Source organism: Anolis carolinensis, chromosome 2 (assembly GCF_035594765.1).
Source record: "Anolis carolinensis isolate JA03-04 chromosome 2, rAnoCar3.1.pri, whole genome shotgun sequence".
In the NCBI taxonomy this organism is placed as follows: Eukaryota; Metazoa; Chordata; class Lepidosauria; order Squamata; family Dactyloidae; genus Anolis; species Anolis carolinensis.
In genome coordinates, this window is record NC_085842.1 from 191,053,388 (window position 1) to 191,068,567 (window position 15,180).

The 15,180-nt window shown below is 41.5% G+C and overlaps 1 protein-coding gene across 1 annotated transcript in view; it reads left to right on the forward strand.

Moving 5' to 3' along the window:
• Positions 1-15,180, forward strand: part of a2ml1 (alpha-2-macroglobulin like 1) — a 104,749-nt gene that overhangs the window by 13,671 nt on the left and 75,898 nt on the right. The window contains exons 6-9 of the mRNA XM_062971387.1: positions 2,163-2,183; positions 6,791-6,953; positions 8,565-8,649; positions 11,852-11,978. Coding sequence (XP_062827457.1) covers positions 2,163-2,183; positions 6,791-6,953; positions 8,565-8,649; positions 11,852-11,978 — 396 coding nt within the window. The remainder of the gene's footprint in view (positions 1-2,162; positions 2,184-6,790; positions 6,954-8,564; positions 8,650-11,851; positions 11,979-15,180) is intronic.

Consider the following 15,180-nt stretch of genomic DNA (forward strand, 5'->3'; position numbering starts at 1 on the left):
TGGAACATGGGGAGATCTAAGTCTTGAACGAAGATGGAGAGACTGGAGGGATGAGAGGCGAGGTCCACAAATGAGATCAAGATCAGCTGAGGATGATGAGGACAGGGTGGAAGCCTCATCAGCATCGGACTCCGATGAGTAAGTTAAAAATGGAGTTTCAAGAGCTATTGCCTTGCAGAAGGCAAGGTGTCATTTTGAGGACATTGCTTTGTCGCTGCCTGTTCTCCTTGGGTCCTGGCTGTACAGCTTCCTGATAATCCGGATTGAATCCTGCTTTGGTGTTCCTGGCTTCTGACTCCTGTTCGGCTCCTGACAACAATGTTTCCAGTTTGGCGTTTCCAGTTTGGCGTTCCTGCTCCGGCATTTCCAGTTTGGCGTTTGCTTTGGCGTTCCTGCTCCGATGTTTCCAGTTTGGCATTTGCTTTGGAGCTCCTGCTCCGGCGTTTCCAGTTTGGCATTTGCATTGGCTTTCCTGCTCTGGCGCTTCCAGTTTGGCGTTCACTTCGGTGAGCCTGCTTCAGCGTTTCCAGCTTGGTGCTTGCCTCGGCGTTCCTGCTTTAGCGCCCTTGCTTTGGCATTTCTACCTCGGCGTTTCTGGCTACTGAACCCGGTCCGACTCCTGACTACATCTGTGCTTGCTCCTGGCTTGGCGTCTCTAGTTTCCTCCTTTGGTCTTTGAAACTTGGCCTGGCTTTCGACTACGCTTCTGTTTGCTGCCTTTTTGGAGCGTTTAGCTCCTCTTTAGCCCTTTAAGCCACAGCATTGCGTGGTGTCAGCTTTAGTGGCATTTGTGTTATGTTTGATGCGGATTATCAAGCCAGATAATCCAGATTATCCTTTTGTTCTTGCTTTTTGACTTCTTTTGAACTAAGACTTTTACCTTTTAAAAGAAACACTGCAGTTAAGTGTTTTTGAGTTTAAAACGTCATTTAATAAACATTTAAGAACTTTTATTGTGTGTGTGGCGACTATCACGACACTGATCACCATGGGACTTTTGTTGGTTTGTTTTTATTTTTCTTGGAGGACGTCTGTGCATGATTGTTTTTTAAATGTGTGGAGGTCGGTGCACGGCCGATCAACACACAGTCTTCACAGAGTGAGTTCCCAGCCAGTGGCATGATTAACATGATGACGGTTGTTTCTCAGTCTGTTGCAGCCTTCTTCCGCCTTCACAGCTGTTGTAACATGTACCATGTTATCCTCCGCCTGCTCTGCTATTGAGGTCTTAGGGTCTTCGGATTGTACTTGGTCTGGATCCTCCCCTGTGGCCACTCCTGGGAGTGTGTGGCTCCAGTGGTTGTGCCTGCAAGTTCATTGGAACACGCAAGCCCCCTCACCACACAAGGTGACAATCCATCGAGGGGGCATCCTTGAAGTACTATGAAGAGGAAACCTGACATCTGGTGGCATTTTCTGTGCTATGCAATAATGAGAAAGTGCATTGACTCTTCCCAGGCATGTAGTGGGGGAAGGAGGGCTTGAGGGGCTTCACCCCCCCCCCCCAAATTCTTAGGGTAGTCCGCGAGAAGGCCTTACATTTATTATTTAAACTGTTATGTTTATTCATATCATGATCTGATCACCATGCTCAATATATCCCATATGCATGGGGGTATTGGGATAATGATACAAAAGGTTTGCTGGGGTATATCCTCTGTCACTCAGACTCAACCCCCCCCCCCCCATCAAAATCCCAGCCCTGCCCAAATCAAAATCCTAGCTACGGGCCTGGCCCTTCCGGAAGTCTCTGGGGCAAGGATGAGCTAAAAGGGTGCAGGCAAAGGCTATGAAACAAATTTACAACTATGCGGTTGCTAGGCGGTCAAAAGGAAAGCATACTTTTGGTTTAGTTGTTCTGGACAAGGGTGTCTCAGCAAAGAAGATGTAATAGAAAAGGGGTGAGTTACAGAAACATGTTCCAGGGATCACTCTGTCTTCTCCTTGCGAAAGGACAAGGGGAAAGACTGCTCTCTCTTCCCTGTTGCATCCATAGTTTCTAATTCTTCCCTCATGGCACTGATGTCAGTGGAGAGATAGTGAGATACAGAACATTTTGCTTTTAGCTCCTTGAGTAGTTTTGCTGTATGTTGAAGGAAATGGAGACTGTTCTGTTCCTTATGATGCTGATTCATTTTCCTCTTCTCCCTTTCTATTTACAGATCCCTTTGATATGGCTAACAGTGAGTAACTACAAGCAATCATTTGCCACTTACTTTTTGTACCTACCCTGTCTTTTGGGACATTCCTACATTACAACCATAAAATTTTTGCACCTTTGGGGACTCTAATTTTGGAATGACAAGGCTTACTACAGTCCTGAGGGACTTCATCCCAAGACCTGAGGGAAAACTGAGGAAAGTGGAGGAAACTATATTACCCCATTCCCTCCCATGTTTCCCCAATTTCTGGGATAGCCAGCCATCCCACATCCCTACCACACCAATGCCCGTCTTTCTCCTGCTTTCTCCCACTTTTCTCTATTTGGAGTTGGGTGTTACCCAACTCCTGAAGATGGGTTTAGGGTTCTGTTTTCATGTGCTGTGTAAATGGAGCCCCACAGAGTCGCACTAGAAGTGCCCTTACATCATGTGATGGCATTTGTGGGGCTCCGTTTCCAAAGCACATGGAAATAGAGCACTAAACCCGTGAGATGAAGTCTCAGGTTTGCAATTGGCTCCCATTCCCTATTCTATCCTTGAATATTGGGTGAAAAACATAGGACTGACCTGAATGCTTTCATTTATGAAACATTTACCAAAGTGTACATATTTGATGAGCTGATCGTCAACAGTAGATTATCCTGCCATGATGGGGGGAGGATTTCATCACACATCTACACTTAAACCATGCTGTGGTCACATTTACTTAAGTTCACTTATTGCTTCAACAGATGGTTATCTCTGCACACTGGTAAATAAATAATTGGTAAAATGTATTCACCCCAGAACCTGCTTATATGAAAGTGTTGTAAGAACACACAGGCTGCTTTACTGAATCAGACCAAATTTTATTTTTATACACCTGGCCAAACTAGACATGGTGTTAATCATACAAATGCCACAGGGGTTATTACATTTCATGTTTCCAAACTAGGTGTTTCTTTTTTTCCCCCTCCCTCTGTTTTGGCATTATGATGATACCATGTTTCCCCGAAAATAAGACAGTGTCTTATATTAATTTTTGCTCCCAAAGGTATGCTAGGTCTTATTTTCAGGGGATGCCTTATTTTTCCATGAAGAAGAATTCACATTTATTATTGAACAAAAAAAAAGAACATTTATTATATACTAGCTATGCCTGGCCACGCGTTGCTGTGGTGAAGTATGGTGGTATGGGAAATACAGTATTGAGGAATTGGTGGTAGTTAAGGTAAAGGGTAAAGGTTTTCCCCTGACATTAAGTCCAGTCGTGTCTGACTCTGGGGGTTGGTGCTCATCTTGAGTCTACACTGCCATATAGTCCAGTTGAAATCAGATAAGGTAGGGCCTTTTACTCTAGCACTCAAGACCTGGCTCTTTACTAGAGCTTTTAATCTATGTTAATTTTATCAATATTTGTATGTATGTATTTTTATCCTTTACAATTTTATCTTGTAAATCACCTAGAGCATCTTGGATGGAGGGCGATTAATAAGTAATTAAATGATGAAATGAAATGATGATGATGATAATTTTATAGGCAGTGTGGAAGAGGCCTGATGTGGAAGTGGCCCTGGGTTGAGTGAGTTGCTAGGAGACCAAGTGGGTGGAGCTTAGCCTTCTAACTGTCAGCAACTGGATAAAAACAATTATTCCTCTCCCTCTAATTAGGACTTTATTTTTCTTTTCTTTTTGTTGTATGAACGTAGAGGCATGGATGAGGGATTGTGCTGCCAAGTTTAGTGTTTCTGGGATGTGTAGTTTTGTTGTTTTGTCCTAGGTTGAAATTTCATTACCCTTTTATATATATAGACTGTACAGTAGTTGTCATCACAAACCAACATAACCGGACAAACTGTGAATCCTATCAAGAATTTCTTGTCACTACCATTATTTCCATGTACAACTGGTATGTACATATACCCATTCTGCATGCTCTGGTGTTCTGATTGGCAGGCGCCGGGCATGCTTCCAAACAAAAACCTTGCTAGGTCTTACTTTTGGGGGAGGTCTTATATTTAGCAATTCATCAAAACCTCTACTAGGTCTTATTTTCCGGGGATGTCTTATTTTTGGGGAAACAGGGTAGCATAGCATAGCTTTATATCACTTTAGCACTAGGACTGTCTGAAAAATACTTTGAATGCACGAAAAGCTAGAGATACTAAATAGTATGTAAGAGAGAATATGCACTAGTTGCCAAACTGAAGGTTTAATATGGCATAGCCTTATATCACTGTAGCACTAGAGCTATATAATAAACCTTTAAAATGAGAAAATTAGAAATCCAGAATTAAGGTAATGTGCAAAATGGGAATGTGGATGTGTGGGAAAGGAGCAAATGAAAGGCAGTAGAGTTCATTGAGAGATTTTCAGGAAAGAAGAAGAACCACATCTACGCCATGCCTCAAGTGAGGGGCAAAATCACATTCAGATCTGGGATAGCACTCAAATCTGCTACATTAGGAATAAACAATAAACAAGGGCCCAAAATCTGTTATATTTTGTGAACTACTGGATGTGAGAATGAAAATAATGTTTCAAGGCATTTCAAGGTGTGAAATCCCCAGTTTGTTTTGACATTTGCTTACAATCTGTTACAATCTGGATCAGGGCAGGAAGAAAAAGAATTGTATCATTCTCCCTGTGAGTCCAAAGTTATTCATGTTCCTCCAGGATAGGAATTTATGTTTGCATACAATCAAGTAACATCTGCATGCAATTTAGCCTTCTATCTCCCTATAGTGTGCAGTCAAATTATTGTGAAGAAACCCTCAGGTAACATTATGCAGATCCATTCTTCCTTGCTCTTTCCTGCCTTCACTGTGCTTAATCCTAGAAGTTTATTCCCCCAGAAAATGAAGACACATTGTTTAGATTTGTTGTCGAAGGCTTTCATGGTGGAATCACTGGATTGCTGTGAGTTTTTCAGGCTGTATGTCCATGTTCCAGTGGCATTCTCTCCTGATATTTTGCCTGCATGTGTGGCCAGCATCTTCAGAGGTTTGTTGGAAGTGAGGCAAGTGGAATGTGCATGGTGGAAGAAAAATACCCTCACTGATTGACTTTGCAGTTTCATGGCTAATTAATGCTATTCAAGCTTGCTAATGGCAACATTCACATTTGCATTAAACAGGCAAGGGTTCTTTCTCCTACCCTGGACATCCCATGGATATATACACCCCACTTGCCTCACTTCCAACAGACCTCTGAAGATGCCAACCAGAGATGCAGGCTAAACATCAGGAAAGAATGCTACTGGAACATGGCCACACAGCCTGAAAAACTCACAGCAATCCATTGTTTAGATTACAGTTCATATCCACAGATTTTTCTTGCTCTTGTTTGTACCATTGAGCATCCCTTTTCCAGAATCCCTAAATCTAAAATATTCCCAAAAAATTAAATTTTGTGTATAAAATTATCTTCAGCTTATATGTGTCAGGTGTAAATAAAACTTGGATAAATTTTGTGCTTGCGCTTCCCATCTCAAAGATTTTTTTAAATCCCCGGTGACCTAGGGGATAAAAGCCTTGTGACTTGAAAGTTGGGTTGCTGACCTGAAAGCTGCTAGGTTTGAATCCTACCCGGGAGAGCGCGGATGAGCTCCCTCTTTCAGCTCCAGCTCCATGTGGGGACATGAGAGAAGCCTCCCACAAGGATGGTAAAACATCAAAACATCCGGGCATCCCCTGGGCAACGTCCTTGCAGACAGCCAATTCTCTCACTCCAGAAGCAACTCCGGTTGCTCCTGACACACACACAAAAAAAAATCTCAGAGATGTCCAACTCAAAAATACAAAATAAACCAATATATAGAACCCTTCTGGTCCCCAGCATTTAGGATAAGGGATACTCAACTTGTAGCTAGATCTGTGATTCCCACTTAGGCCTGGCTTTGGATCTTTGTTATTGGTTTCTTTCTCTCTTTTTAAAATCACAAAAGTAGAAGAACCCAATTGATTGTTTAGAAAGATCCACTCTGGTATAGTGGTTTGAATGTTGAACTGGGAAAACTGCTTTGAGTCCCACCAGTGGGAGAAAAGCGAGATAAAAATAAACAACAACCCTGGTTTGATTTCCTAGTCTGCAGTGGAAACCCATCTTTAGCAAGTCATAGTCTGTCTGCCTCAAGGAAGGCAAGGATGAACTTCCTCAGAACAAAGAAAAACTCCACAATAGAACAGAACAGAACAGATGCAATCAGCAATGCACACACACTTGTGTCTGGACACTCCCCAGTTCCAGCCACACATCAAGGTCATTACAGCTTCTTAGTAATTAACTCTTTCCAGACTATGTTACACTCTGGATGGTGTAATCAGTATGCAATACAGGCAAGACACAAATTTCATTTAAACACTACCAATACACCAACCCCACATTAACAATTCCCCCTCTTTAAATGTAATTTTGTCTTCTTAAATATATACATCACCTAAGACATTGTATGGTTGTAATAAGATAGAAATTACTTGAAGGTACACAACAACAACAGTGGCTAAAGCATAAAACATCCTACCTAGTACCTAATATGTCCTCGCCTATTCAATGTGTATTGCTGAAAAGGTTGTTGAAATGTCAGCATTGTTGATGACTAGATACAAGCAAGAAGCATTACAGTTTGTTGGTCTTGTCGTTGTGCACAGGATCCTTCTGGAAACCGAATTGGCCAGTGGGTGGATGTGAAGCCTCATCATGGCATTGTGGATCTGTCCTTCCCTCTGGCCTCTGAAGCAATCCTGGGAACATACACTGTTAAAATAGGAGAAGGCTATAGGGAGAAGAGAACATTCAGTGTGGAAGAATATGGTAAAATTCACAGGAAGACTACCAACCTCATCAAAAAAGGGCTGAATTTGGTGGCATGTGCTGGTTCCTCTCCAGTATAGCCATGGAGCCTACTGGCTCCAATCCCACGATATACAGCTACTTCTAGTGGGGCTGCATGGCTAAACTAAAGTGGAACCGGCGTATTCCACTGTGGCGTTAACATGGGACACTTCCTGTGATGCATTAGCAACAATAGGGGGAAGCTGAGCACCTGACACTTTCCCTCCACTACCATGGGAAAGAGTTAAGTGTAAGTTGGGCAGTGCGGGGCATGGGACAATGGGTTCCCCACGCCCAATGTCGAGCACAGCTGGATTTGCCACGATCTGTGACAATTCCCTCGATCAATGTGAGAAGGTCATATGTTGCTTACAAGAGATGATCTTCTAATAAGCTGAAGAGACTTGCTTATTCATAAGCTATAATTGCCATCTTTCAGGATCGTGGATGCATAGTAGCAGACTCAATCCTACAACCTATTCCTAAGCATTAGAACAGCAATAGAGAACCCCCACCTAGTTACTCCTGTGTTGCTTTAGTCACATGAAATATCCATGTTATAAATGATAGGAAAGGGTGAATCCAATAGCAAGATTGTGATGCCTTCAATGTGTTTGCAGTGCCCAAAGATAGGAGCCTCCGGTGGCCTAGGGGATAAAAGCCTTGTGACTTGAAGGTTGGGTTGCTGCCAGATTCCAATCCCACCCGGGGAGAACGCAGATGAGTCCCTCTATCAGCTCCAGCTCCATGCGGGGACATAAGAGAAGCCTCCCACAAGGATGGTAAAACATCAAAACATCCAGGCTTCCCCTGGGCATCGTCCATGCAGATGGCCAATTCTCTCACTCCAGAAGCAACTCTGGTTGTTCCTGACACAAAAAAAGTGCCCAAAGATTATGGTGGGGTTATATAGTTTTGTCTTACAAAGAAGATGCACCTAGAGCTTCATTTTGGGATAGAACTGAGAAAGTTACTTTCTAAAGCTACATTTCTCAGAATCTCCTAGCATGGTCATTTCCCTCACAACTGGCAATATTGTATGTTGACAGGCACTCATAATATGGTTGTGATGATTTGTCAAATGGAACACATGTTTCTTCTTCCATGCTATATGAAAAACTATAGTATATGAGTGTGTGAGAGAGAGAAGCCTGAAAAACAAAATGAAACTAGTAGACACTTATTTTGTACCTGGATTGGCCCTAGACAATTCTCAACCTGTGGGTCCCCAGGTGTTTTGACCTACAACTCCCAGAAATCCCAACCAGCGTAGACATATCATTGGCTCAGGATTAGTAGCAAAAACTGGGTTTTTAGAAGTGGGTGTGTTAAAAAAGGATACAGAAGTAAGGAGTGTTCCTATGCCTTCAAATCACAGTCCTCCTGATCCCAATTGGGGCATTGTAGATGCTATGTACTATTTCAAAATTCCACATAAGAGCCACCTGATCTGAGACATCTTATGCTTTCATCTCCTTATCTAGCTTTTTTTCATTCCTTAGTTGCATTTTTTAGTTATTACATCAGAAAAATGAAGGGTTTCAATCTATGTGAATCATTTTTCTGCCTTCTGATTTTTCCCCATTACAGTGCCACATAAATTTGAAGTATTATTTGAAGCACCAGAACTAATCTCCACCGCAGATGAAGACGTTCAGGTCAAAGTACTAGGCAGGTATGTAAAATATTTTTTCCATTGTGAGTAGATGGGCATGAGTGCTGTATTTTATCTCTCACCAAGCCCCATATCTGTCTACACGGTACAGTTAAATCAGTTTGACACCACTTTCACTGTTGTGGCTCAATACTATGGAGTTGTAGTTTGTTGAGATACCAGCACTGTCTGGCAGTGTTCTGTCACGCGCTGGGCCTGTAACTGATTGTCTTTTGTATAGGACGTATACTTTATGCCCAGCGGGAAGCCAGGGTGCCTAAAGAAAGGTTGTCAAGGATTTCCCTGAAAGGATGGCCTTTTGAGTCTTTAATGAAATAACAAAGTCTTTATTGATGAACAAATAATAAATCTTCAAGGAGTCAAATAACACTTCAAGGTTTCCTTAATAAACTGTTGGCCCTTTGAGTCTTGTCCCCAAGGGACAGGCGATTGGCTTCAAATAACTATGAAAACCCTCTTATAACCTCTCCCAGGCTGTCTATCAATATGGGCTTAGCTGATGTGGGACCCACTGTCGACTCCAAATGCGTCTGGGTATTGAGTGGACCTACCAGCCAAGGCTTGCAGATGTTTCAGCTGGGGTTCCATGGATCTGTGATGCTGTTCTCTCTTTGAGTCTTTAGAAACTTAGGGCTGTTTCCCTCAGGAGCTGTGAAGCTGAGAGGCTGTAAGCTCTCAGCCAGAGCTTTTGGGACTTTCCCCCTGGAATTTCTGTTTCTGTTTCCTCAGATGTTCTATATCCCCGGATGTTCTTTAGATATGAAGCTTTTCTACAGGACGAGCTGGTCTACATCCTATAGCTTAGCTTCCTTAAGTGAGACTGACTTAAAAATGGCTCCTTCCCTCCCAGAGCCCTGAACAAGGGGCGGAACCAAACTTAATGATGATTGACAGGTGGCCTGTCCTATGATTGCAAACATTTGCAGCAAGAAAATAAAGTTGAAGGTTCTGGTACAGCCGCACCAGCACAGGCAGAGAAGACTAAAGACTTTGGGTGTATCTGCACTGTAGAATTAATGGCTTGACATCACTTTAACTGACATGGTTGAATGCTATGGAATTATGGGATGTGCAGATTGTTGGGACACCAGTGCTATTTGGAAGAGAAGGCTGTTAAATTGCAACTCCTGTGATTCTGTAGTAGCATTGAGCCATGGCAGTTAAAGTGGTGTTAAGCTGCCTTAATTCTACAGTGATGCTCCCTTGGCTGCAGCAGGAATCAGCATCCCAAAGACCAGTGACATATGTCAAAGTAAACTTTGATCTGCCTTGATTTCTTTCCCCATAAGATCTTAGGATTGTTTTCTAAGATTTTATACAGAAAGATTTTATTTCCCATGTTGATAGTTTGTGAACTTAAAGTCGTCCCTTTCTCTCACTCACTTTACATATCACCTGATGAAAAGTAGCAGTCGTTTTCATCTCCCAAGAAGATAACTATTTGAGAAATAGATGTTCAGTTACAGGTTGCATATCCCTTATGCAAAATACTTCGGACCAAAAGTGTTTGGGGTTTCAATTTTTTTCGGATTTTGGAGCACTTGTTTCTACATATACTTTGATTATCAGATATCTTTGAGATGGGACCAAGATTAAACACAACATTAATTTATGTTTCATATACATCTTATATACCGTATATACTCGAGTATAAGCCAACCCAAATATAAGCCGAGGCACCTAATTTTACCACAAAAAAACTGGGAAAACTTATTGACTCGAGTGAAAGCCGAGGGTGGGAAATGCAGCAGCTACTGGTAAATCTATGTGCATTTTCCTCCTGCAATATTTCCAAGCCCGATTTATCAATGTTTATATCTGTGTGTGCACACGCACGCGCATTTTCCCTCTGCACTTGCAAACATGTGAGGGTAAAATTCATATAAAATTCATATATAAAAGTAATGTATACATATAGGAACAGATATACAGGTACATGGAAATCTCTAGTTATCTATATTTACATAGGATTTGCAAAGACCTGTAAACATATGAGGGGAAAATTCATATATTATGTTCTTGCAATAATAGTAATAGTAGTAGTAGTAATAATAATAATAGTAATAGTAATGAATCATGCAAATTTGCAAGAATATCTTTTTTCTTTCCCTTCTGCCCATGCAATCTGGCTTTCAAGGGTTTCTCTCACACTCTCTTTTCGCTTTTGAAAACATTGGCTTCTCTGTTTCTCTCTCAACAAAATATAAGATAACCAGCCTAGAAGCAGAAGCAGAGGAGGGAGGTTTTGGAAAAGAAAAAATACTGTGGCCTCCAGGCTCCGCTGCTGGCTTGACCTTGACCTGAATATAAGCCGAGGGAGTCTTTTTCAGCTCATAAATAAGGGCTGAAAAACTCGGCTTATCTTCGAGTATATACGGTACATAGTTTGAAGGAATTTAATACAATATTTTTAATAATTGTTTGCATGCATGAAACAAAGTTTGTGTCAATTGTACTGTCAGAGTGCCAAAGTGCCACATATCAGACATCCTGGATTTCTGGATTTTGGAATTCCAGATAAAGGATGCTCAACCTGTATTAGTATCACACTATCAATCTTTATATATTAAATAATATGATATAATTTACATAGTCACTTTCCATAAATTTTGTGATAAAGCACCTGCATTTAATAGGAAGTGCCTTTGGAGGAAAACCTGTTGATAGATTATAGATAGATTATATACCTGGCATGCTTCTTGATGGTGCAAATGAGTTGCTTGTTGTTAGAAAACGCATCTCTGGCTTATTCTTGCAATAGGAAAATATTATATTCCAAAACATTCACTCAGGTAAAATACAAATTTGATATATTTCTTCCCTCTTCATTTAAAATTCGTGAAGAGAACCTTTCTCTAGAAAGATTATTTACATGTGCATCTGTAGATTTTCCTTCTAGACCAGTGGTTTTCAACCTGTGGGTCCCCAGGTGTTTTGGCCTACAACTCCCAGAAATCCCAGCCACTTTACCAGCTGTTAGGATTTCTGGATGTTGAAGGACAAAACATCTGGGGACCCACAGGTTGAGAACCACTGATTTAGAACAATAATTATTTCACTTTGATATGTGTCTCAGTTCTGTTTTTAGTTAGTGATAGTATCCCCTCCCCCGCACTGTTTTTGTTTCTTTACAGCTTGGCATGAATGGCACCAGTTTAAAATGAAACAATGTTCTGTTATCTTGTTCTGTCTTTGAATATAGGTACACATATGGAAAGCCCGTACAGGGAAAAGTGCATCTGAAGTTGACCCGGGACATATCGTATTATTTTTTTGAAGAAGAGCTAAGTGGAAAGTTAAATGCAGTTGAGAAGCATTATACAGGCCAGGTAAGCTAAGGCACCTCAGGTGAACTAGATTCCTAGAAGGAATTCATACTGTCCAGAAATGCCTAATTACTGGAAACTTGATAAGTTGTTCTTGCCTTCCATTCTTGCAAAGGGAAGAACAACTGGTGGCAGAGCTGGCCCTAGGTATTTTTCAAGTGTAGGCGAACAGAATTTTGGTTCCCCCCCCCCAAAAAAACCAATCACTGAAAAATAATAGCGTTGGATAAGTGAAAATGTTGGATAATAAGGAGGGATTAAGGAAAAGCCTATTAAACATAAATTACATTAAGATTTTACAAATTAAGCACCAAAACATCATGTTTTACAAGAAATTAACAGAAAAAGCAGTCTCGACTGCGCCCCCGTATGTTTTGCGCCCCAAGCGACCACTTAATTCGCCTAATTTTTGGACCGGTTCTGACTGGTGGGTAGCTAAAAGGAAAGGAGAGATCCATCATGCTACATTGATTTATGAAGTGAGGTGGGGATCCACTAGCCCTCCTCCACATAACATAAATAACATATGAAGTAACAAAGAATGCATCTGCAGTGTAGAGTTAATGCAATTTGCTGTCACTTTAACTGCCATGGTGCAGTGCTGTAGAACCCTAGGAATTGTAGTTTGGTAAGACATCAGCACACTTTGGCAGAGGAAGCTGAAGACATTGTGAAGCTACAAAACCCATGATCCCTCAACAATTAAAGTGGTGTCAACCTACATCCAAACATACTAGAGTCAACAGCTTGGGGGACCTGGTTGCTCAAAATGGACAAGGTACCATGAACGTGTCAGTAGTTCAGCTATCATATTTTCTTGACACCTACATGCCACTGACAATTGGAATGTAGTTTGCATTGGATTGGGGTTACACTTCCCCTGCAGCTGCAAGTCTGCAACTTGTATTGAGTCCTGGACTCAACCTGAACCTGGAACAGTGGTTCTCAACCTGTGAGTTCCCAGATGTTTTTGAACTACAACTCCCAGAAATCCCAGCCAGTTTACCAGCTGTTAGGATTTCTGGGAATTGAAGGCCAAAGCACCTGAGGATCCACAGGTTGAGAACACTGACCTAGAAGCTAGGATTTCAGCTGTGGCCTGTTAGGCAGCTATACCCATTGCTTGACATATCAGATCTGGCCACATGACCCATGCTTTAGTGACATCTTATTTAAATTATTTTAACATGCTGTATATGAAGTTGCCCTTGAAGAGTGCTCAAAAATTTCAGCTCGTCCAAAAAGCTATAGTCAGGGGGGCATACAAAAGCTTCACTGGCTGCAAGTCTGTTTCCCAGCACAATTCAATAAAGGTCCTTTCATGAAGACCTGTTCTTCCATACAGATATGGGTCCTGGTGGGCTTATATTCAGGTGGGCTTATGCTCAAGTATTTATGGTATATTTATTATTTTTCTCTATTATTATTGGTATTGTTACGTTTATTATTTTACTCTGTTAATTATTATTATTTGTCGTGCTTACTTCAAAGGACCAGTCTGAACGCAGATCAGAGATAGCTGCTCTCAAATCCAATCTTTATTGAAGAATACATGACTTTGGAAAAGTCGAGAATGACCTAATGTTTACATACACTCATTTTTATCACCTCTGATGCAACGTAACACCACACGCAAATATCATCATCAAACCCCACCCCTTTGTCTCACATTTCTACTATTCCCACACACTATACCAATTATGATTGTTTATACTTTCAACCCTGAGTTCCCAGGCTCATTATATCTTCTCCCGCCAGGTGCTTTCAGGGTTATTTATGTTATGACTCCAAGTCCAGGGCTTGGAAATTCAGCCCTGGGACTTGGTTCCATGACATGGCGCCCTCTTTTTCTTCGTCCTCCTCTTCGGTTCTTCTTTCATCACAATCCTGAAATAAATCAAACAATAATTCTATGTGTCCATTTTGTCCAAAGTCCCCATATACTTTTTCAGTAAGCTGCGATGGAATACTGGGTGTATTTTCCCTAAACTTTTTGGCAATGCCAACTGGAAAGTTACTTCATTGATAACACCCTGTATTCTGAATGGTCCAATATATTTGGGGCCCAATTTTTTCGAAGGTAGCCCCAATTTGATGTTTTGGGTACTTAACCACACTAGATCTCCTTTCCCCAATTTATCGCCTTCCACCCTTTTTCTGTCTGCGAACGTTTTATACTTTTTGTGTGCTTCCTTTAAGGATGCAGTCACTTGACTCCAGCATTCTAGCATTTGAGTTTTCCATTTCCCTGCCCCTGTTTCTTCATTCTCTGTCCATCTTGGCAACTGGGGCAGAGGTTGTATTTCATACCCGTAAACTACTTCAAAGGGAGTTTTATTTGTTGCTGAATGTATAGTTGAATTAAAAGCTAGTTCCGCAAAAGCCAGCCACCTAGACCAGTCATTTTGTCTCATGTTAGAGTACATTCGAAGGAACTGCCCAAGCGTCTGTTGAGTACGTTCTACTGCCCCGTTTGTCATGGGGTGAAAAGCAGAACTTAGACTCCTTTCTGCTCCTAGCATTTCCAAGAATTTTTCCCAAAATTTTGCTGTGAATTGAACCCCTCTGTCACTGACCACTCTACTGGGACATCCATGAAGTTTGTAAATATGGTTTATGTATAATTCAGCTAGTTTCTCTGCCGATGGTAATTTCGTCAGTGCTATAAAGTGGGCCTGTTTAGAAAACAGGTCTAATACTGTCCAAATATAACGATGTCCTTTGCTAACCGGCAGTTCCCCCACAAAGTCCATAGCTACACATTCCCAAGGTCTGGTAGGTTCCGCTACTGTTTGTAATAATCCCATTGGCTTCCCTCCTCTCGATTTATTTCTGGCACAATCATCACATTGAACAACATGATTCTTTATGTCCTTCCTCATTCCTGGCCACCAACAATGTTTTGCTATTGCCTTTGTTGTTTTTGTAATTCCTGTATGACCAGCGCTCTGGTTATTGTGAAAACGATGCAAAATCTTAATCCTTAATATTGCTGGAATATACAGTTTCTTGTTCACAAACCAAAATCCCCCCTTCTGCTCCCCCTTTTCTGCGTTGGATGCGATCCACTGATCTCCTTCATAAGACTGTTTCAGTTCTTTTCCCCAACTATTTTCCCCGTCGAGTTCAATAATAGCAGTGTTCTCTTTTTGGGTTTGCGCTCTTGTCCTGACAGCTAAGCCCCATTGTTTATCAGAGAATATTG